The following is a 24,771-nucleotide window of genomic DNA, read 5'->3' as shown; positions in this document are numbered from 1 at the left end:
ACTTCAACTGATTTTTCAGGCATCCCTGTGTACAGGAGTTATAGCTGATGTGTGGAAAAAGGCTAACATAGTTCCAATCTACAAAAGTGGCAGCAGGGAAGACCTCCTCAATTATAGACCTGTATCACTAACAAGTGTAATAGTCAAAATATTGGAAAAAATAATTAAAACTAAATGGGTAGAACATCTGGAGAAAAACGATATACAGGGGTACCTCGGTTTAAGAGTTTAATCCGTTCCTGGAGACAACTCGTATCCCGAAAACTCGTAACCCGAAAGTAATTTCCCCATAAGAAATAATGGGAAATTAATTAATCCATTCCAGACTACTCAAAAACCTTACTTCAAACTAAATTTTATAACTAATTCATCTAAATCTACACTACAAAACTATGTTCAAGTTATTACCATTGCTGATAAATGCTGTAGGTGTATGGAAGATGGTGAGGAGGAGGGGGGAGGAGGAGAGGAGTTACCCTGTTTGGAAGGGGAGTCCCCCTTCCATTATAACATCAGGCAGTGAGGACCTCTTGGGGGTGCATTCTCTGGCACATTTTGCCTGCATACCACTAGGTCCTGGTTGTGGCTCATTGCTCGATGTTCTCACAACATATCTGTCCATGGAAGCTTGTTTTTCCCTTCTTCACAAGATGTCTCTGTAGTGAGGCATTACATTGTCATGGAAAAGATTAATGCAACGGCCTACTACAGCTTTCTCTGGGTGAGTCTTTTCAATAAAAGTTTGCATTTCTTCCCACATCTGACACCACTTCTTAATGTCTACAGAAGGGACATTCGCTACTGCCGCCTCCTCCACTGGAGAAACATCCTCAGCTGGGTCTTCTTGCTGTTCCCTTTTGAAGGGCTAGGAGTTCTTCTGTGGTCAGTTTTTCATTGTCTTCTTCCACCAACTCCTCCACATCATCACCATCCAATTCCAAGCCCATTTGCTGGCCCAGAGTAACAATTTCCTCAACAATAGGCGCATCATTTACAGGCTCAAACCCCTCAAAGTCTAGTTCTGTCACACATTCAGGTCACAATTTTCTCCAGCCAGAGATCAGGGTTCTTTGAGTCACTTCTTGCCAGGTTTTGTCAACGAGTTTTAAAGAACTTCAAATGTTAAAATGGTGTTTCCAGAACTCTTTGAGGGTGAGGTTTGTGGCTTCAGTCACTTCAAAATATTTCTGGAAAAGTGCCCTTTCATAAAGTTTCTTAAAATTAGCTATGATTTTCTGGTCCATAGGTTAAATTAGAGGAGTGGTGTTAGGAGGAAGGAACTTTACTGTGAGAGATTTATTGTATCTGTGCAACAATTCATCTTCCAAGCCTGGAGGATGAGCAGGAGCATTGTCGAGGAGAAGCAGGGCCTTGAGTGGCAAATGTTTCTCCTGCAGATATTTTTCTATGGCAGGGCACACCACTTCATTCACCCACTCTGAAAAAAAAATCCTAGTCACCCATGCCTTATTATTAGCCCTCCACATCACACACATTTTATTTTTCTGCACTTTATACTGTTTGAAAACCCTTGGATTTTCAGAATGATACACTAGCAAGGGTTTAATTTTCAAATCGCCACTTTCGTTTGAACACAGCACAAGCGTAAACCTCTTTCATAGGCTTGTGTCCGGGCAATGCTTTTTCCTCCTTGGTAATGTATGTCCTCTTAGGCAACCTTTTCCAGAACAGTCCTGTTTCATCACAATTAAACACTTGTTGCAGTAGGTATCCCTCAGCCTCTGCAAACTCTTTAAATTCTTCAATAAATTTCTCAGCGGCTGGTTTGTCTGAGCTGGCAGCCTCCTCATGCCTCGCAACACTATGAATACCGCTTCTTTTTCTAAACTTCTCAAACCATCCCCTGTTTGCCTTAAAGTCTTTCTCTGCACTGATTCCAGGGGTTTTCTTTACAAGGTCTTTGTGCAATACCCTGGCTTTCTCACAAATGATGGCCTCCGAAACACTATCACCCGCTAACTCCTTGTTGTGTATCCAAATTAATAACAACTTTTCCACTTCCTCAATTATTTGTGTTATTCCAAATGATCTCTTGCTTTTCCTCTATTGTCATCCTGCCGGCTCCCCGACAGGGAAGCTGGTCGGCCAAGCGGACAGCACGCTGGACTTGTGATCCTGTGGTCCTGGGTTCGATCCCAGGTGCCAGCGAGAAACATTGGGCAGAGTTTCTTTCACCCTATGCCCCTGTTACCTAACAGTAAAATAGGTACCTGGGTGTTAGTCAGCTGTCACGGGCTGCTTCCTGGGGGTGGAGGCCTGGTCGAGGACCGGGCCGCGGGGACACTAAAAAGCCCCGAAATCATCTCGAGATAACCTCAAGAAGATCCTCACATGCGATTTCTTGCCTTGAACCTTACCACTGGCTTTTTTGGGGCCCATTGTGATCTATATTATAACAAATTTTATGCTCAAATAGCAAAAACTCCGAAAATAAACGGTAAATCCTTGTGAAGAATTCAGGCGGGATAGTCACTGGGCGCAAGGCACTGGCAAACTGAGCGGTGATCGCCGTGCCACCACGTGCTAGGTCGGCCCGTACGCGTATCAACAAACTCGTATCCTGAGGCAACCCTCGTAACCCGATACAAATTTTCCGAGCAAATCCTGCTTGTAACCCGAAAAACTTGTAACTAGGGGCGCTCGTAATTCGAGGTACCACTGTACAGTGGCACCTCGATTAACGAATTTAATCCATTCTGGCACCGAGCTCGTCATGTGGAAAACTCGTCTTAAAAAACAAATTTCCCCATTTAAAATAAAGGAAATAAATTTAATCCGTTCCACTCCCAAAAACATCCATACTTGTATGACATTTTATAATGTAAATATAATGCTGCACATGTAATTATAAATGTTTTGTTGTACTGTTTTCATGTTTACTTTACCTCATGAAGAGTCGTTGCTGGTTTGAGGGAGATGATAGGGAGGTAGGAAGGAGAATCCACCTCTGAGTCAGGCAGGCTCTCTCTTCTTGGGAATTTCACCCCACTGGGACCGGGTTGTGGTTCACTATCACTGGCTCTTCTTTTTTCTACTTGCAAAGAACGTATCTATTGACAATTGCTTTTGTCTTTGTTTTAGGATGTTCCTAAAACGAGACAGCAAATTGTCATTAAACATTTTCACACACCGGGTTGTCACGGCTTTATCAGGGCAGCTTTTCCAAGAATCCGGTCACCTTTTCAAACATTCCCAACACTTCCCCGATCTCACTGGAAGAGGCAGCATCCTCCCTTACCTCCTCATTCCCTTACTAATGGTGCAAATTGTTGATGAGGACCTACCATACTCCCTTGTGAGATCAGTCACGCAGACACCACACTCATGCTTTGCAATAATTTCCTTCTTCAAATCCACAGTAATTGTGTCTTTCTTCCTCTTGATAACACTAGCAAGCAGCTTCTTTGGCAACATCATGCGTTGCAAATTGTTGTTACAAAGCCACAAAAAAAACAAAGAAAAGCACAAATAAATGCAGAGGGATGCTTGATGTGCGTGCTACAACAACAACACTGGCGTCGGAGGCATCCGAGAATTTGCGAGAACCCGCAAGACGCTAGGAAGCACCATGTGGTTTTGCTCGTTAATAGAGGTGAAGCTCGTCAGTAGAGACAAATTTGCTGCGAGTGGCTCGCTTGTTACTCGAAATACTCGTAAATAGAGCCGGTCGTTAATCGAGGTGCCACTGTAATATCAGACAGACAGTATGGTTTTCGATCTGGAAGAACCTGTGTAATGAATTTACTCAGTTTCTGTGATCGAGCCACAGAGATTTTACAGGAAAGAGATGGTTGTGTTGACTGCATCTATCTGGACCTAAAAAAGGCTTTTGACAGAGTTCCACATAAGAGGTTGTTCTGGAAACTGGAACATATTGGAGGGGTGACAGGTAAGTTTCTAACATGGATGAAAAGTTTTCTAACTGATAGAGAAATGATGGCTGTAATCAGAGGCAATGTATCGGATTGAAAGAATATCAAGTTTAGTACCACAGGGTTCAGTTCTTGAACTGGTAATGTTCATTGTCTACATAAACGATCTATCAGATGGAATACAGAATTATATGAACATGTTTGCTGATGATGCTAAAATAATAGGGAAGATAAGAAACCTTGATGATTGTCATGCCCTTCAAGAAGACCTTGACAAAATAAGTATATGGAGCACCACTCCCTGAGCCTCTGTTAGGGCTTGAAGGCTTTGGTACCTGATAGGCCTAAGAACTCCTCGGCTGATGCAACCTGGTAGGCCTAAGAACTCCTTGACTGATGCAACCTGGTAGATGGGAAGTATCTCGGTGTATAGCTTCAGAGAAATGCCAAGGCTTATCCAGAAATTGGAGTTTTATTACATTCAACGCTGGTCTTTTTCACTGTTTATGCCCATTTTACATTGTAGTACAATTAAATGTGCAGCACATCAATAACCACAAATACTGTACTCACCTAGTTGTGCTTGTGGGGGTTGAGCTTTGGCTCTTTGGTCCCGCCTCTCAACCATCAATCTATTGCTGTGCAGATTCCTGAGCTTCTCATGCTCTATCATATCTACATTTGAAACTGTGTATGGAGTCAGCCTCCACCACATCACTTCCTAATGCATTCCATTTACTAACTACTCTGACACTGAAAACATTCTTTCTAATGTCTGTATGGCTCATTTGGGTACTCAGCTTTCACCTGTGTCCCCTTGTGAGTGTACCACCCATGTTAAATAATCCATCATTGTGTACCCTGTCAATTCCCCTGAGAATTTTGTATGTGGTGATCATGTCTCCCCAGGCTCTTCTGTCTTCCAGCGACATGAGGTGCAGTTCCCTCAGCGTTTTCTCGTAACTCATGCCTCTTAGTTCTGGAACTAGCCTAGTGGCATACCTCTGAACTTTTTCCAGCTTCATCTTGTGCTTGACAAGATACGGGCTCCATGCTGGGGCCGCATACTCCAGCATTGGCCTTACATACGTGGTATACAAGGTTCTGAAAGATTCCTTACACAGGTTTCTGAAGGCAGTTCTGATGTTAGCCAGCCTCGCAAACACCGCTAATGTTGTTCTTTTGATGTGGGCTTCAGGAGACAGGTTTGGCGTATAAACTCCTAGATTTTTCTCTGTCCATTTTGTGAAAGACTTCATCTCCCTTGGTATCCAGGTCTAGCCTCCTACTTCCTCCCCCCTATTTTCATTAGCTTACATTTACTTGGGTTGAACTTTAATAGCCATTTGTTGAACCATTCCTTCAGTTTGTTTAGGTCATCTTGTAGCCTCATACTATCTTCCTCTGTCTTAATCCTTCTCATAATTTTTGCATCATCAGCAAACATTGAGAGTAACAAGTCTATTTCCTCTGGGGGATCATTTACATATATCAGGAACAGTATAGGTCTAAGAACTGATCCCTGAGGGACTCCACTTGTGATGCTTCGTCATTCCGAGACCTCACCCCTCACAGTGACTGTCTTCTGTTGCTTAGATACTCCCTTATCCAGTGGAGTACCTTCACTTTCACTCCTGCCTGCATCTCCAGTTTGTGAACAAGTCTCTTATGTGGTACTGTGTCAAAGGCTTTCTGGCAATCTAAAAATATTTAGTCTGCCCAGCCATCTCTTTCTGGCCTGATTTTTGTTGCCTGGTCATAGAATTCAATCAATCCTGTGAGGCATGATCTGCCATCCCTGAACCAATGCTGTTTTAGTGATCCAAATTTCTTTCGCTCCAGATGTTCCACTAGCTTTTTTTCACACAATTGTCTCCATCACCTTGCATGGTATGTAAGTTAGTGACACTGGCCTGTAGTTCAGTGCCTCCTGTTTATCACCCTTCTTGAATATCAGGACTACGTTTTTCCAAATTCTTGGCAGTTCACCTGTTACAAGTGATTTATTATACACCATGGTGAATGGCTGGCACAGAGCTTCTGCTGCTTCCTTCAGTATCCAAGGTGAGATTCCATTTGGGCCTATAGCATTTGTCACTTCCAACTCTAGCAGATGCTTCCTCACCTCCCCACTGGTAATCCCAAACTCATCTAGTGTGTTTGGTTAGATATTCCCTCTCCTATATCTGGGACTTCCCCTTGCTCTACTGTGAAGGCCTCCTGGAATTTCTTATTGAGTTCCACACACACTTCCTTGTCATTTGTAGTGAATTTGTTTGCCCCTATCCTCAGTTTCATTACCTGTTCCTTCACTTTTGTTTTTCTCCTGATGTGGCTGTGCAGCAATGTAGGTAGAGTCTTTGCTGTGCTTGCTATGTCATTTTCCTACTGTCTTTCTTCCTGTCTTCTCACCCTGATGTATTCATTTCTGGTGCTCTGATATCTTTCTCTGCTCACTTGTGACCTATTATTTCTATAGTTTCTCCACACCCTTATACTTAGTTGCTTTACTAGCTTACTTCTCTAATTAAATCATGGGTTTCTCATCTGCAATTTCAAGTCTTTCCTTTTGGACTGGGATGAACTTGTCCGCTGCCTCCTTACACTTTTGTGCGATGTAGTCCATCATGCCTTGGGTCTACCCACCTACCCACATATACACACACTGTATATGTGTGTATTAACACTTTTGTGCCTAGGGCATGCGCGTTGTCAACTTAAAGGTCATGCCCCCGTCGTACGGGCGAGCGCGCAGCGACACCAAAATGTGTACATGTGTATACAAAATGTGTGTGATGTGGAAGGCTATTGCTAAGGCATGGGTGACTAGGCAATTTTTTACGGAGTGGGTGAATGAGGTGGTGTGCCCTGCCATCAAAAAATATTTGCAGGAGAACAGTTTGCCATTCAAGGCCCTGCTTCTCCTCGACAATGCTTCTGCCCATCCTCCAGGCTTGGAGGATTCATTGATGGAGGAATTTAGTTTTGTTACAATAAAGTTCCTTCCTCCCAACACCACTCCTCTACTTTAGCCTGTGGACCAGAAAATCATTGCCAATTTTAAGAAACTTTATGAAAGCGCACTTTTTTGGAGATGTCGAAGTGATGGATGTCACAAACCTCACCCTCAAAGAGTTCTGGAAAAAAACATTTTAACATTTATAGTGCTTTAAAACTTGTTGACAAAGCCTGGCAAGATGTGACTGTAAGAACCATGATCTCTGGCTGGAGAAAACTGTGGCCTGAATGTGTTGCAGAACGAGACTTTGAGGGGTTTGAGCCTGAACCTGAAGTGCCTCTCGTTGAGGAAATTGTTTCTCTGGGTGGGCAATTGGGTTTGGAGTTGGATGGTGCTGATGTGGAGGAGTTGGTGGAAGAACACAACGAAGAACTGTCTACCGAAGAGCTCCAAGCCCTTCAAAAGGAGCAGCAAGAAGAGCCAGCTGAGGAAATTTCTTCAGGGGAGGATGTGCCAGTACAGAATGTCCCTTCCTCAACAATTAAGAAAATGTGTGCAGCATGGGAAGAATTGCAAATTGTCGTTTTTGCTGAAACGGATCGCCCAAATCAAGCTGCAGTAGGCCGTTGCCTTAAGTGATGCATCACTACAGACAAATGTTAAAACGAAGGGAAAAACAAGTGTCTCTTGACAAATTTGTAGTGAGACAAACAAGCAGTGAACCACAACCAGGTCCTAGTGGTATTCAGGCAAAACGTAGGAGAGAGAGTACCCCAGAGAAAACATCACTGCCTGATGTGATAATGGAAGGGGACTCCCCCTTCCATTAAGTAACACCTCTTCTCCTCCCCCTCATCACTGTCTTCCATACTCCATCAAGAGCTCTCCATAAAGGTAAGATAAACTTATGTACTGTATTGTAGTTAGAAAAAACATTGTATTCAGTATAAAATGTATTTGTAAGTTAATATTTTGGAGGGTTGGGAACTGATTAATTCAATTCCCTTTATTTCTTATGGGAAAAATCGCTTCGACTTACGATATTTCGATTTGCGATCCGTCTCTGGGAACGGATTACCATCGTAAGTCGAGGCACCACTGTATAATCTTTCCAGTGTTCTGACATCAAGTTTCGTGTTACATCTTTCATTTTGGTATCAAATTGTGCGCACTCTAACAGCGCTCATTTTGAACCTATCCTGAAGTCGATTGGATAATAAAAGAATTTTATACAAATCTTTTTTTATCGGACGCGAGTACAGTCCGATGCTCGGACTCGGGAGAAAACAATCGGACGCCGGGGATGTTCGAAGAGTGTGATAGTGTTAAAGTATTTTATTTACAGTAAATTACAAAGTTTTATTGATATTGTTATTATATACACTCACTCTATATACTGTACTATATACATGTTTATGTTCCATAATTGAAATAGAAGTTCTGGAGAGTATGATAGTGAGGGAAACAGTTTGCATAACACAGGGCAGCACCACACACTGCACAGTGTCGTCACTAATTGTAATGCTTGTGGTCCCCATTGTGTGTTCTTTCAAACAGCGCAAATACTTTGGCCTTTTGTATGCTTTCCAGTAAGTGATATACTATTTTGTGCAGTTGTAAGACTCCTTGAAAGCCACTCTGTCTGGAGCAGCATGAGGTAATGTTGAGCTCTGAATGCCTGTTTATGACTTAAATGTCTTTGTTGAACTTTGTTAATACGTAATTGTGTCAGAATGGCAAGATTAAACAAATGCATAGTTGGTTTATGATATGATTTCATTACACATATTGTAACTGTTCAGCATGGTTATGAAATACCATACCATGTTTTCAAGGTGAAAAAAAATTTTCTTGGCCATTTTTACAGTTTTATATCCACACTCGACAGTGTCAACCATCATGTCACACTTATGAACTAAGCACATGTTTGTTACACTCGGTGAAACAATCTGGCTTATATACTGGTTGTTCAGTTGCTTGGTTCACCTTGCCCACTGTTCACCATCCTACCTGAGTGAATGGTTGTCAATATATTCATGTTTCGTCTGTTTTTCTAGCGCACTGCAAGTATTTTGTCAATTTCTTATTTGACATTCACCTACTGAAATATTTTTGTCATACAATAGCATTTCCCTCCTTTGTGGCTTTATTCTTCCACACACTCCACTTCCATGTTCAAACAGGATAGTAGTTAGCAAGGGATTAGTATAATAATAATAATAATAATAATAATTGTGTACAAAATGTGGCCCTTGTTCGGCAGTGGTGCCATCGTTATCTTTACTACACTATCTATAAAACTGTGAGGTTGTTACTGGGAATGTGTACATCATTGCTCGAGTAAAGTAGCATGTCTATCACCATTCGTGTTTCACAGTTACAGAGTACTAAGAAAAATTTCATTTGAAATCTGTGGCATTTGAAGGGAATATACTGTTTGAAAGCAAGACATCCATTGAAAAACACAAGTGCTCAGTCAGTCACCATCTCAGGGCCTGGTGTGTAAGAATTTTTGAACTTCCTATTCAGTTTACTGAGGATGTGCTTCACCTTCCAAAGTCTATCTTCTTCATTCTGGTTTCCACTATGTTCAAAATGTAGGCATCTGAGAAGTAACAGAATCCTGTCATGAGACATGTATTTGCTGAAAATGGGTGATGGGACAGCAGTCTCTGTTCAGATAGTTCTTGATGACAGGTTTCACTGAATGTTTCATCATCACCAACAGTGGTGTCTGCCAATGCTGCAATCTCAAATAAGGTAATATTCACTCAGTTTCAATGAGTTTAGCCTCATATCTGTTCTTTTCCTGAACAATATGTTCCATGAGCAGCTCATCAAATTATGTCACAAAATACTCCATTTCACTCATGTCCTCACCAGTATACAGGAAAATGTCTGTAACCCCTATATCTGCAGCCTCAAATGTAGGCATTTGTGGAACAAAATCCACACCATCTCCCCACTGGAGTACATCTGCTGTTCTGCTGGTGACACCATCAACACCACTGCCATGTATCCTAACACCAACAATTATGGTGGCTAGGAGATGAAGCCCGTCAACTATGTGCACTGCGGGCATGAACAGATGACGGCATATAAGTTTGAAGATGAGGTCATTCTTCCCTCAATTTTCCCATTTGACATCACATGCTATCATTTGACTGGGTGAGCAGCTGATGCAGCAGAGCTACACCTGGTAACACGATGTAAACCAGCCTGTCCTCTGAAAATGGGGACGTAAATGTAACGGCTCCATAAGTGCAATTATGTATGACAGTCAGGAATTGTATTTATTTTAACTTGGTATTAAACCATACTGTCAAATATATTGTGAATATTTGAGTTTACCTGAAAAGCTGAATAAAAAACCACGACCTAACCTAACCATCTTAGTTTTTGAAGATAAGCATTTTATTGCTTCTTAATTACAATTACTAATAAACCTATAGCTATATTGATATTAGTTTTATAAAACAAATAAAACAAAACTAAAATATTTCAATAAATTGTAAAGTAACTCAGGATATTTTCAAATTTTGTATAAAATCTCTATTGTTTAATAAAACTGAAAAAGAAATTCCTGATATTGAAAACGTGTGTATAGCGAACTGAACTTTAAAACTTCATTCTAAAATTCTGAGTGTCTTAACAGAAAACGAGGAGAATAAATGGGAAGATAAATGTAACAGCCCCATAAGTGCAATTATGTACTATGTATTATGTATGACAGGGAATATACTTATTACACTTAGTATTAAAACGTACTGTCAATTCGGAAGATGGGTTGCAGCAATCATACACCACTACCACTAGTCACAACATTGCTAAAACCATCACTAAGTCTGGAAAATGAGTCATCTTCCACTTGTTCGTCGTGCAGAGGAACAGTATGTTGCACAGATAGTGGTCTGGTAGCTGATTGGACAGCGCACGAGACGCGTAATTCTGTGGCCCGGTTTTGATTCCTGGACTAGGCAGAGACAAATGGGCAGTTTGTCACCCTGATGCCCCTGTTACCTAGCAGTAAATAGGTACTGTGTGTGTGTGTGGATTGAAATTTTTTTTAGTAGTAACAGTTGATTGATTGACAGTTGGGAGGTGGGCCGAAAGAGCAGAGCTCAATCCCCGCAAGAAAAACTAGGTGAAACTAGGTGAATACAGACCCACAGTCTGTCTCATGGTGCCGTGGAATGAGGCCACAGAAGGAGTGATGATGATGTATGCCTCTGCACACGTGCATCATTATCACTGTATCATTTTCTTCTGAGCCCTGAGCATAATCTTTATCTTTCACAGAATCATCAAAGTTGCTTTTCATCATTTGCTGGAAACAGCTTATCATGAATTTCTTTATCAGTCACTGATAGTGTTCAGGGAGCCACAGAGCAGCATTTTGAGCTGAATGATCACATATCGGCCTCGGTTTGTATCAATGTGGCCTACTCGTTATTTTTTCAAGATGGCAGCTGTTTAATACTGTATTGCCCCTGGCCAGTGTCTGGTTGTCTCTTTAATGCACAGGACTTTAAAGTTTTGCACGGTACTCTAAATCATTTCTATTTAACTCGTGAAGTGGGGTTAGGTGTGGCATGAGTGTCCCTGTTTGACACTTGCAGTGGAAGGGTTTAAAGTCAGCTGGTGTTAATAAGTATTCTGCTTAGAAAAAACACTCTTAATTTTTACTTCTCACAGCATTCGAGATTTGGACCCATTAGTAGTGTTCCTGAGTGGTCTGGTAGAAGATGAAACTGTGCGAAAGGCAGTGGAAGGTAGCTCAAAGTTGAGATTGCAAGAGGATGGTATGACACTTATGACAATTCCCTCGATTGTTTCCGACATTGAACATGCTGTTGAGACAAAGCTGTCCAGGGATCAGCTCAATGAGGTAAATGGTGTTTTCATTTTTTTATATATATGTACTGTATACTATTGTAACGAGATGTTAGATACCAAATTTATCGCATTAATACAGTATTTATATACAGTACAGTGGAACCTCGGCCTACGAATGCCCCAGAGTATGAATTATTCGGTGTACGAAGTCAATTTCATCGTAAAATTTGACTTGGTGTACGAAGTTTGCCTTGGAGTACGAAGTGCTTGTTCAGTATCCACTTGCTTTAATTAATCACCTATATGGGGCTATACCCAAGTCATTAAATTCAGGGCCCCGCTATTATCCGGAGGGTTTAAAATGTCACTAAGTTTTTAGTCTTATTTGGGAGGGCAACAGGATGGAGGGGGGGGGGGGGGAATTGGATGGATAGGGGGGGGGCTGTATAGATGACTGGATGGATGGATAGGGGGGGGGGCTGTATAGATGACTGGATGGATGGATAGTGAGGGGAATGTATGGATGGTGGAGGGAACTGGATGGATGGTGGGAACTGGATGGATGGATAGTGGGGGAACTGGATGAATGGATAGTGGGGGGACTGGAAGGATGGTGGGGGGAACTGGATGGATGGAAGGAAGGATTGTGTGGAACTGGATGAATGGATAGTGAGGGGAACGAATGGGGGGAGGCTGATGGAGGGGGGGGGGGAGAAAATCTTTCATGAACACCAGCCCTAGAATCATGTAAGGGAAGAACACATGAAGGGCGAGTGAGGTGATGAGTAGCAGGACGGGCGGGCAGCAATGATCGGCCAGGTGTCAGTGTGTGCAGGTAGGCAGTAGTGAGATGGTTGGCAGAGTGGGCATAGTGGGTGGGCAGATAGGCATTCGGGCATGCAGGCAGCAGAACGATTGGGTGGCAGATGTCTTGTAGTTTATGGGTATTTGCAGAGAACATCCCTTGTTGTGTTGTGCAGTAAAAAGGTTAAATTAACCAGGTACTGTATGTTAGTAAATGCCTCGTATAGAATTTTATGAATAAAAGAGGTGTAACCATTGATTTCTGAGTAATGAATAGTAGAAATTTGCTTTCAATTCAGTATGATTTGTAATTATTTAACATGTATCAGTATGTAATCATTACCAAATTATTACATTACATTAACTTGTAATGCAAGTTATGAAAAGATTCCTATCAACAATAATGTTAATACATCAACAGCTCAGGGACCGATTGCTAAGGGAATCACAGGTTACACATGCCCCCAGTGAAGCCCTACAGAGTGTAGAAAGGGGAGAAAGGAGAACTGTACGTTTAGGGCCTCCGACTCCAAGCTGGTTAACATCAAGACCATATCTCTCACTAGATTTTGTGAATCTGGAACATAGACAAGAGCTTGGGGCACTAGGTAAGATAAATTGCAGTTCTTTGTTATAATACCAAACATAAATTACTCTTATGATAACATAACTTTATTATAATTTAAGGTAATTTATTTCTGATATTCTTAAAGTAACATCATTGTTTTATCATTTGCTTTATTCATATTTCTGAATTTGTGACAGTTTTCTTATGAATTATGCATTCAATTGTATTAGTCCATCTATAAATGAAACTTAGTTTCTTCTCACTACTGCAACCCTTCCCCTCCCCCATAACACACACAGTTTAGCTTAGTTCAGCAGTGCCAGGAGACACTGCAGCAGGCTCCAGGGTTATCAAATTGCCTAAGTATTGGGAACAGGTTAAGGGCTGTAATCTGTGTTGGAAAAGTTTATACGCTATTCCAAAACGAAAGTGTCAATACCATAGATGGCCACCACCATGGGGAAGGTAGATACACCAACAAATTGTTTCAAAGGATTATCACCACAAGATATAATGAAAGGAGGTTTTCTTGGCAGGTTAGAGATAATTGAGGATATACTAAAGAATTATGAAGAAAAAGTACTTGAATTATGATATGGAAATGGAGCTCTCAGGAGTGAGTTTCACACGTTAAAAGGAAACATTCTTCAGCAAGATAAGAAAATAACCACCTTAACAGACAAGGTAAAGAGACAGGAGGAACAAATCAAGAAACTAGTGAAAGAAAATAAGGTATGGAAAGTGAAGAGAGGTAAATTTGAAGAAGTTAACAAGAAAATACTCATATTGTGAACAATTCCAAGGAACCCTAAAGGCCAACTGTAGAGTTAGGTAAGGATATGCAAAGAGAAACTTCATTGGCAACTCACATAGAGGAGGTTAATAAAGAACTAGCAAAGTACAAAGAGGAAATTAAAGAGATGTATGCACAAGTTGTAAAAGAGTAAGAGATGATCAAGGAAGTGTGTTTGGAAGTCAAAACCTGGAATGACCAACAAGAAACAGAAATTAGACAAGCAATTAGGAAAGAACTGGTATTAACAGTAAATAAGTACAATACAAAACACTGCAGATAGTAGTAATTCCACAATAATTTTAGGGCAGTTAGAAAAGGAAATATCATCTAGGGTAGCCAGAGCAGCATAAGAGAAGAAAAGCGTAGAGAAAATAATAGGTTTAGGAGATGACCTCAATTCAAAGGAAAATGTCAGTGATTTTAGGAGGATAGGAAATTATGAGAAAGACAAAAACTGCCTCTAAGGGGGCCGGGAGTTCAAATAATCAACCTTTCTCAAACACACAACTTTTCTAGGGAAAGCCCCGTCAGCTCCCCAGAGCTATCCAGGCTGTATGGATATGTATAACTTTCTGGCATCAGTCAAAGTGCTAGAAGTTCTTGCCAACCGGGGACCACGAGCCAGAACCTGGCCCCCTCAGAGAGGCACAAGGTGCAATGGTCTATAGAAACCCACTTGTGGTTGGGAGCATTCTATGTCTGCCATCGACCGGGATAGGCAATCCAGAAAGGTAGGTGCCCCAAAACAAACCCCTATTCTGGTGAAAATATTGCTATCAAAAGCCGAACGAGTGGACAGAACACTCAAACAAAATTATCAAACTAGCATGATGTCATCACGTCGCCGTGCCACCATCTGCGCAACCCCCCCCCCCTACCGGGAGGGGAAAGGGGACCCCCAGACCCTCTTCACCGGCGATCCAACTGGCAGTTCTTGGCTGATGGAATTACTGGCCGGTCAAGTGCCTCTGGCTCCGGTTTTTGTTTCAGTTCTGTTCCTTGTGGTGTGCACTGTCTCTACCGGTGGGGTGTGAGCCAGGAGTGAGATTCCATGGTAATCGGGCTGCATGCTCCTAGGGCTATCTTCCGGGCTATCTTCCAGGCTATCTTCCCTAGGTGCCCTGTAAGTACTGCCCTTGGGGCTTGGGGCCACCTTCCACAAGTCACCTTGGGTTCTATCTCTGCTGTGTCCTTTACTGCTCGGTACTGGGCCACCCTTGGAGTTGGCTGGGGTTTTGTTGCCCTGGTTTGTCTCTGGGTAGGTGGTAGTTTTCGTCATTGGTAGGGGCGTGGGGTACCGCACAGCTAGTTCTCGCCTATAACAGCGGCCGGCTCTGTTCCGCCTGGGTACGTTGTCCTCTTGCGGGGCTTTTCTTTTGTTTTTGCCTGGTGGGGGGGGGGGGGGGGTGTCGGCCTTTATGGTTCCCCTTTACTGTTCTAGATTTTTTATTTCGATATTTTCTGTTGGTGGTACTCCCCGCTTGGCCCCCGTGAGTGGACACATCCCGGGGGTTCAGCTTTTAGAAGTTTGGTAGACTTGGGCACCGGTTTGTGGTACCCTGCCTGGGCTTCCCTTAGCGTGTACCCAAGGCTAAGGGCCCTGGGAAACCCCATGGGGGCTCCGTGATCCTATGGGTGTGCCCCCGGAGTCCCCCTTCACGTCCTGCGAGTTTGATGGTTGCTCTGTCCCCTTGTCTCAGGGTGACACTCAACGGTTGTGCCTCCGCCATGCTGCCTGTTGGGCCATTGTTTCTTATGACCTGGAGTCGTGCGATGGGTGTTGTCGGTACATGCTCTCGTTCACCCAGGCCACTGGTCTTGATAATCGGGTGCAGGCAGCTGTGGCGTTGCTTGCTAGGTGTAGGTTGCTGCAACGTTCTTGGTTGTTTGTGGCCCCGGATGCCCCAAGGCTGCCCCCGTTTGTTTGTTGGGGTCTGAACTTGGGGGTGGGGGTCGCTTCGGCTCTGGCTCCTTCCGCTCCTCGTCCTTTCCCTTCTGTTCTGCACACTTCCTCCTTTGCTTCCAGCTCCGAACCGTAGGCGGGTTTCGAGGTTGGAGTGGGGTCTGGTTGGGTTGAGACTCGGGCAGTCTCGGGGAATTTTCCTATTCCAGGGTGGCGGCGGAGGCATTCGAGTTGGTTCCTCCAGCTGTGCCATATGGGTCTGACCAGTGGGCTCCCTTCCTTAGTGTTTGTACGGCTGCCCCGGCTTTTCCTTGTCAAGCTGGGGCTTTGGGGGTGCGGCTCGGCCCCAGGTCATGCCGTAGAGGTTCCCGGGGTTGGGGAGGGGTTGCCTGGGGGTCCTCGGTCCCGTTTGCCCCACTTGGGTCTTTGTACCCTTGGTGAGGAGCTGGCAGTTCCTCAGGGTGGGGTTGTTCCTTTCCCCCTGTGTGTTCATGTTGGTTTCAGGTATACCCCTCCCTGGGTTCGGTTCAGTGTCCCTTCGGGTTTGTTGGTCCCGTCGTTCCTAGGTGTTTGATTCGCCCCTTTTCTTTACCCTTTTCGTGCTTATGTCGCGATACTGTTCCCTTCCTATTGTGGTCCCTGCGTGTCCCTTGATCAGGGGGTATATTTTTGTCCATATGTACCTCCGTGCGTTTGTGCTCACTTGTCGTGGTTTTCGTTGGTTCGTGCGTCTCTTCGTACCTTCCAATATTATTGGAACATCCGTTGAGCTCCAATGTGGTTTCCCTCTGGTCTTTTGTCGGCCTTATTGATTACCTTCCATCCTAGTCTTCTTTCGCTTCGGTTTCGCCTTGTTTTGTTTTTGCGTCGTCTCTCCTTCCAGTTTCGACGTTCCTCGTCTTCGTTACTTCGTCTTCCTGGTGTTTGTACGATGTGTCTGTACATTATGTGTGTGTACGATATGTGTGTCCGCCTGGTGTACGAGCCACGCCACCCAGTGGACGGGTGGTACGTTTCGTACCTCGCGCGCTGGGGCCGGGGTGTGCGTTTTGTTTATGGGTGGTTTGCTTGTGTGTGTTCTGCGTCGTTTCTTGCGGTTTTCTATGGCTTCTTGCTCGTTTTCTCCCTCCAGTCAGTAGCTCTCTGAATGCTAGGGGTGTTCTGGATTTTATATCTAGGGGCATCACTTCGTTCTTTCCTTTGCTTCCGGGTGTGGGATGGCTTCGAAATAGCGCTTTCTCCTCCCCCTCTGTACTGCTCCTCGTCTTCTGCGGGGCGCGCCCCTCTGGACATATTTCTCCTTGGACTTCCAAATTTTATTCAGTTAACGGTACATACAATGCCTACTGCCTCTAAGTATGCATGGGATTCGAGTGCACCACTTGCGATGCTCCTGGTATGTTACTTGGCTCGCCTGTGTTGTGGCACGGTCGTGTCTCTGCTCTGCAGGTGTGATTGTCGTGTCTGGTGCCTCTGTTGGCTAGGTGCTGGTTCTCTACTTTTGGTGGGGTGCTTGCCTAGTTGTGCTTGCAGGGGTTGAGCTCTGGCTCTTTGGCCCCGCCTCTCTCCTGTCGGTCGACAGTTGTGCAGTTTCCAGAGCCTCCTGAGCTCTGTCTTATCTACGTTTGCTCCTGTGGGTGGAGTCTTCCTCCACCACATAGCTTCCTAGTGCTTTCCACTTCCTATCTCCTCTGACATTGATCAGGTTCTTTTTCATGTCTGTGGCTTCTTTGGGTACTCAGCTTCCTCCTGTGTCCCCTTGTGCATACGAACATCAGGACATAAGAATAAAGGTACCTGCAGAAAGCCTATTAGCCCATACGAGGCAGCTCCTATTTATTACCACCCAATCCCACTCTTATACGTGTCCACCCCAAGCTTGAAACAATCGGGGGACTCCACCTCCACCGCGTTACGCGGTAATTGCTTCCACAAATCAACAAACCTGTTACCATACCAGTATTTACTCAAGTCTTTCCTAAATCAAAACTTATCCAATTTATACCCATCGTTTCATGTGCAAAACGTGCCACAAGGGTGGCATGTGCCAACCTTGGTCACTGCTCAATTCTTGTTTACTCTGTCCTTTTCCCCGCTTGGCGGGGTTGCGTCGATGGCTCCTAACAGGGGTGTTTGGTGTGGTGTGTTGTGTTTGGTCACCTTGCGTGTGTCTTCATTCTCTTTCCTTTGTCCATGTATCTTGTTCTTTGTTGTGCTGTGGGGCTCTGCCCCGCATTTTGGTGCTTTTGGTTTCGTTGTCGGCACCTGGGTCTTTTTCCCTATCTAGACACTCATTCTTTGCCTATCTTTGGTGCCTGGCTGCACCACGCTGTTCGTGAGGTCCCACAGGTATGTACACCCTCCACTACACATTTTGTGGTTGGTCGTGTGCATTACTTCCCGGCCGTTTCTTGGTCTGTTTTCAGGGTTTTCCTTGCCTATTTCCGTTTTTCCTCCTCCTGTGCTACACTTCATTGTGTATCTGGGTTGGTGCTTATTGACTATCCTGAGGTTGGGTGCTCGGGTGGGCTTCTGTCCATGTTCAGTTCCCTGCTTTTGAACCTCCGGTGTTCCGTTTTGGTGTCGAGTTCCTACGATTTTTCTTTGACTTACTGCAGGCTTCGGTGTTGCACTGTCTGTGGGGGATTGTGGTCTTTTGGTCCACTGCTCTTGCCTTACTGGTTCCTTTTCTTGGAGCTGGTAGCTGGGTTCCGGTCCTGGCTCCAGCTTTTCTTTCTTCCTTTTCTGGAACAGGTGTGTTTGCTTTTCTTTGGTTCACGTCTTACGTAGTTCTCCTCTTGGATGCCTCAGGGACGCGTGCATCATTCTTCTCTGCTGGAGCTGGTTATGATGCTCGTTTGGGTTGCAGGGTCGCTGTTTTCTTATTCTCATTTTGCGCTTTCGTTCGTGGTGCTCGTTTCTCATCGTTTGTATCGGCACTGGTGGGTTCGTTGTTGGTCTCCCACCTGCGTGTTTTGTCTCGGGGGCGGTGTGTGGTTTTCCTGGCAGTCCTTCTGATTTTCCTATCACTGCGAAGGGTCCTTTGGTCTCTGATTAGGTTGGCTTGTCTTCCATTTGGGGTTATTCAGGGACTGTCATCTGTGACCATGTACTGTCGCCTAGTATTGGGTGGTGCTGGTGGAGCCACTCCTGCTTGCGTTCGGTGTTGCTGTTCGTACTGCTCCGTTCCGCTTGCTGTCTTGGGCGTTGTTTCATCCTCCGGCCTGCTCTTGAGTTCTGGTGCCGTCCTGGTCACCTGAGTGGTCTATTTTCTTCTCATTTTAGTCTTTGGGTTGCTGCTTGGCTGGTCGGGCCGGGGGGGGGGGTGCTTCCTTTGTTCGATTGCATTTTTTTCGCGGTTCTCCGCGCATCTTGACCTCTGGGGTCATGAACGCGTTTTAGGTTGTTCGCGTTCCCTTCTTCCCTCGTTCCTGTTCGGGGGTTCGCGTCTGCAGGCTCTTTGTTTCATCTGTGGTCTTGGTTTTTTAGGTTAGGGCGCATGGCGTCTGCCTCCCAGATCCTTCCCTATTTTCCTTATCTGTGGTGAGGTAGCTCCGGGGAGCCAATGGGGCTCCCCCCAGAAAACCAGTGTTGAATGTAATGAAACGCCATTTTCTGGGTGAGTCACAGAGGCTCCAAACCATCCCTCCCTCATTCCGGTTGGCGGCATTTTTCGCGTATTTTGACATTTAGCCTAAGAACTGCCAGTTGGATCGCCGGCGCAGAGGGTCTGGGGCTCCCCCTTCCCCGTTCCGGGGAGGGGGATTGTGTAGATGGTGGCGCGGCGATGTGATGACGTCATGCTAGTTTAATAATTTTGTTTCGGGAGTTCTGTCCACTCTTTCGGCTTTTGGTAGCAATATTTTCACCAGAATAGGGGTTTATTTTGGGGCGCCTAACTTTCTGGATGCCTATCCCGATCGATGGTAAACATAGAATGATCCCAACCACAAGGGGGTTTCTATAGGCCATTGCTCCTCGTGCCTCTCTGAGGGGGCCAGGTTCTGTCTCGTGGTACTCGGTAGACAAGTACTCCTAGCACTTTTGACTGCTGCCAGAAAGTTATACATATCCATTCAGCCTGGATAGCTATGGGGAGCCTCCGGGACTCGCCCAGAAAAAGGCATTTTATTACATTCAACACTGGTTTTTTGTGCATAATATACATGGTAAATGCTCCAACTTTTCCTAATAGTTCAATATCATAACACGAACAGGAACAAAAAAAAATTGATAAAAAATTGAAAATTTCACAATTTCAAATTAAGTTCACAAATTTAATATTTCACCAATTTTTATTTTTAATTCATTATGGGCTCAGAATAGTATATAACGTTCATTTTCCTCTGGACAAAATTTTATTTGAGAGTACAGTACAGTTTACTGTAAAAAAAAAGTCAATGTGGCCTTCAAAATATGCATAAATTTAGATGTAAAAATTTATAACTCCCAAAGTTATGGGTTTATGAATAAACTAGTAGAGGAAACCTTAGAACTTAGAACTTTGCACATAATATGTAAAACTGGTGAGATTTGCTCACAAACTGAATTTAACAGCTTGTCTCAAAGTTGAAATTCCTGTTCATTGAGATAATTGAAGTTGAAGTTAATGACAACTAATATGGTAGTTCTAATTCATGATTGTTCTTATATGTTTTAATAAACATTGCTTGGCACTCATACTCAGATATGTGAAAGTTGTAGAACTGAATATGTGTTGAACACAAATATGTGTGGAAATGAAGTCAAGAAAGAATACCCCCCCCCCCAAAAAAAAAAAAAAAAAATATATATATATATATATATATATATATATATATATATATATATATATATATATATATATATATATATATATATATATATATATATATATATATATTTGTCTCGATTGACGAGCTTCTGCTCGGTTAACGAGAAAACCACGTGGTGCTTCCTAGCATTCCCACGGGTTCTCACAAATTCTCAGACCCCCCCCCCCCCAAACCTAAAATAAAATTGTTGGATATTGGTGGAAGTAACAGATATTAGAATAGGGCAATGTATTAATATGATATATCACAAAATACAGCATAATAACATACTTACAGTACTAATTATTATTTGTGCTATTATGTAATACTCAGCAAAAATAGAAAGGCACCAGCTGCATATCCACTTTATAGACTTTCCTAACTACTATTCTTCTTTGTGCAATACTGTCGCCTCCTATCATGCGGCGCTGGCGGAGCCGCTCCAGCTTGCGTTCGTTATTGATGTTATGTCTGCTCTGTTATGCAAGTTGTCTCGTGCGTTGTTTCACCTCTGGCCTGCTCATGCATCCCCTGAGCCCTCCTGGTCCTTGAACCGGGTGCTCTCTTTCCTCTCTTCTCCTCAGTTTGTGGTGGCCTCTTTGGTTCAGGATTGTTTTTCCAAGGCTCTTTCCCTGTTGGCTTTGGCCTCTGGCCATCGGGTCTGGGAGCTTCATGCTCTCCTCTGGCGCAGGGGTTTCTGTTCTTTTGGTCCTAGTGGTAGGTTTGTTTGGTTGCAGCTGTCTCCTTCTTTTCTGGTGAAGAATGAGACTGCTGCTTTGCGGAGGGGTCCTTGGGTGGTTGTTGTTTGGTTTGTCAGGCCGGGGTTGCATCTTGTCTTGTGTCCGGTTGCGGCTCTCCGCCATTATTTGCGCGCTACGGCTTCGGTGGTCGGGATGCGCTATGGGTTGATACGGTTTCCCTTCTTCCCTGTTCCCGGGCTCAGGTCTCACAGGTCGTCCGCGGGATTATTAAGGCTAGCCAGCCTGCGGTCTATCCTCGTTCCACGTCGTGCATAAGTTTGCTGCTTTTGCTGTCGTCTTTGGCAACATGTTTTGGATTGACATTCAGGCACAGGGTTTTGGAAGGTCGAACAGGGGTCTTGGACGCTCGCTACCTTGTCAGTGTCCCTGGTCCTCATAGGGTCTGCGTTGCATTATAATGTTGCATCGGCGGTTGCAGCCAGTTGTCTCGGCTTCGCGTTGAAGAGTGAGGTAACCCAATTCAAATTTTCCGAAGAAATTGGGCTCGTAACCCAAAAAGTATGTAAAGAGGGGCATTCGTAAGCCGAGGTACCACTGTATTTCCTGATTTTAAATGGGGGAAATTTGTTTTGCAAGAGGAGCGTTTCACATTTGCAATTAGTTTTCAAAAGAAGATAGAGAGAAGCTGAAACTGAACCTCGCAGAGGCAAAACGTTTAAATGAGAGCAGGAATGAAGAAGAAATCAATTCTTTTTTCTACAAAGTGATAGGGGTAGGCAGGCCAGTAAAGTGGTACATAAAGGCAAACCAACAAAATCATTAGAGAAAGGGGGAGTGAAAAATAAGAAGAGGGGGAACAAGTTCCTGAAGATTGCATACACCAACATAGATGGAGTAAGATGAAAGATACTGGAGTTAAGTGATATAATACAGCTGCAGACACCAGACATTGTTGCACTCACGGAGACAAAACTTGAAGATGCTATTTTAAATGAGGTCATATTCCCAAGGGGCTACTCAATTTGGAGACGGGACAGAAAAATCAGGAAAGGCGGTGGCGTTGCTGTGCTGGTGAAAGAACACCTAAAGGTGAATGAAATAGTTACTGCCAATCCACAAGAAGTTGACATAATAGCACTAGAGATCTGCCATGAGGATGATAAACTAATGATCATAAATGCATATAGTCCACCGTTAAGCAGCACATGGTCAAAGGAGGAGCTAGATAGTAAACGAGAAGGTCTTATAACAATAATGAGAGAGATCATAGCGAGAGCGGATAACGATAGTTCACGACTGTTGATAGTCGGCGACTTCAACTTGAAATCCATAGACTGGGAAGCATGTGAAGCTAAAACAGAAGATTTCTGGACCTGTAAATTTGTAGACCTCATCCTGGAAACATTCTTGTATCAACATGTTAATTTAACACTTTCACGCATCCGAGCAGACCGTCGTTGTCACCAATATTATTAATCACACCGCACTCGTGCCCCTCTCGGGAGTCATGAGAAAAAATATTTGTATAAAATCCATTTATTATCCGATCAACTTGGGAATAGTTTACAAATGTTTGCCATGAAATTTACGTTTTCTCTAATAGCCGAACAGCTTATTAAAGAGAACGTCGTGGCAGTGAATCATCGTGGTAAAACAATTGTATTATTGACACGACGAGTATAATCGACGTAGTTTTTATATATGTTGCCGGTCGAACGCATCCTTATGTGACCTTTAATACTTATGTTCTTATAGAACATTCTATTGCGAGCACATTGGTACAAAAATGAAATACATACATCGACAAATAAAGTCAGGACAGTGAATTGAATATACACTTTTCAAAGCGAGTTTCGCTGATATGCCGCCGCGGGTAACACTTCGGCCACTTCCCACACTATTTTGGGTGGGCTACGACATTGAATCTATATTTATATGCATATGTCCGTGTAGAGAATTTTATTGCGATTCCAATGATACCACAGTTAGCGATGTAGGACAACTGTAGGCTTCGCAACCATTAAGAGAGTGGAAACATTTTGTTGCTGTTTGGCGCTCTCGGCGAGTGATCTGAATAGTTTTTTATTTGGTGTTGATAGTCCTTATGCTTTGGCGGCATTTTATAGGTATGTTCTTATAGACAATTTTATTGCGAACACAGTGATACCAAATTTAAATACGTGCGCCTTCAATTATTGTCAGGACAGTCAAAAGAGTGTACACTTTTTCGGTCTTACCGCGTAGGCGAGCGAACCGCCGAAAGCGCATAGGGTATGGTTTTTTTTTGAACGCCAAGAGCGCGAAAGTGTTAAACAAGCTACGAGGATGAGGGAAGGGGACGTCCCCTCCGTGCTAGATTTGATATTTACCAGGAAGGAGGAAGAAATATTTGACATTCAGTACCTTCCTCCCTTGGGTAAAAGTGACCATGTCTTTTTGGGAATAAAGTAAGCAATGCGTTATAATCTGGAAGAAAATATGACGGTCGATGCAAATGAAAAACCTGACTTTAGGAGAGGACATTATGGCAACCTTAGAAAATTTTTTAGTGAGTATAATTGGACAGACTTGTTGCTAGGCAAGGAAGTGAATGAGATGTATGTCAGGTTTTGTGAAATATATGATAAAGGCACAAAAAAATTTATACCAAAACAGAGAAGCAGAACTAGGAAACAGGATTGGTTCAACAGAAAGTGCGAGAGGGCCAGAGACCAAAAGACACAAAAATGGAATTAATACAGGAAGAGGCCGAACCCCCAAACATACCAGCGATACAAAGATGCGAGAAACAACTACACGGCAGTGAGGAGAGAGGCAGAAAGAAATTTTGTAAAAGGGATTGCAGACAAATGCAAAACAGAACCAGGTCTGTTCTATAAATTCATAAACAACAAATTGCAGGTAAAGGATAATATTCAGAGGTTGAAAATGGGAAATAGATTCACGGAAAATGAAAAGGAAATGTGTGAAACATTAAACGAAAAGTTCCAAAGTGTGTTTGTACAAAATGAAATCTTCAGGGAACCAGATACAATAAGAATTCCAGAGAATAACATAGAGCACATAGAGGTGTCCAGAGACGAAGTGGAAAAAATGCTCAAGGAGCTAAATAAGAACAAAGCAGTTGGTCCAGATGGAGTTTCACCATGGGTTCTGAGAGAATGTGCACCTGAGCTCAGCATTCCTCTTCAACTGATTTTTCAGGCATCCCTGTATACAGGAGTTGTAGCTGATGTGTGGAAAAAGGCTAACATAGTTCCAATCTACAAAAGTGGAAGCAGGGAAGACCCCCTTAATTATAGACCGGTATCATTGACAAGTGTAATAGTCAAAATATTGGAAAAAATAATTAAAACTAAATGGGTAGAACACCTGGAGAGAAATGATATAATATCAGACAGACAGTATGGTTTTCGATCTGGAAGATCCTGTGTATCGAATTTACTCAGTTTCTATGATCGAGCAACAGAGATATTACAGGAAAGAGATGGTTGGGTTGACTGCATCTATCTGGACCT

General features: G+C 43.5%; 1 protein-coding gene across 9 annotated transcripts in view; it reads left to right on the top strand.

Moving 5' to 3' along the window:
- LOC123762597 (gamma-tubulin complex component 2) overlaps window positions 1–24,771 on the top strand; it is a 195,518-nt gene that overhangs the window by 7,954 nt on the left and 162,793 nt on the right. For all 9 annotated transcript variants that reach the window (XM_069299919.1, XM_045749240.2, XM_045749203.2 and 6 more), the window contains exons 4-5: window positions 11,548–11,740; window positions 12,914–13,100. In XM_069299919.1, the coding sequence (XP_069156020.1) occupies window positions 11,548–11,740; window positions 12,914–13,100 (380 nt within the window). The remainder of the gene's footprint in view (window positions 1–11,547; window positions 11,741–12,913; window positions 13,101–24,771) is intronic.

The sequence above is a fragment of the Procambarus clarkii genome, chromosome 5 (assembly GCF_040958095.1).
Source record: "Procambarus clarkii isolate CNS0578487 chromosome 5, FALCON_Pclarkii_2.0, whole genome shotgun sequence".
NCBI classification, from domain to species: Eukaryota; Metazoa; Arthropoda; class Malacostraca; order Decapoda; family Cambaridae; genus Procambarus; species Procambarus clarkii.
This window is presented reverse-complemented; position numbering and strand designations above follow the sequence as displayed.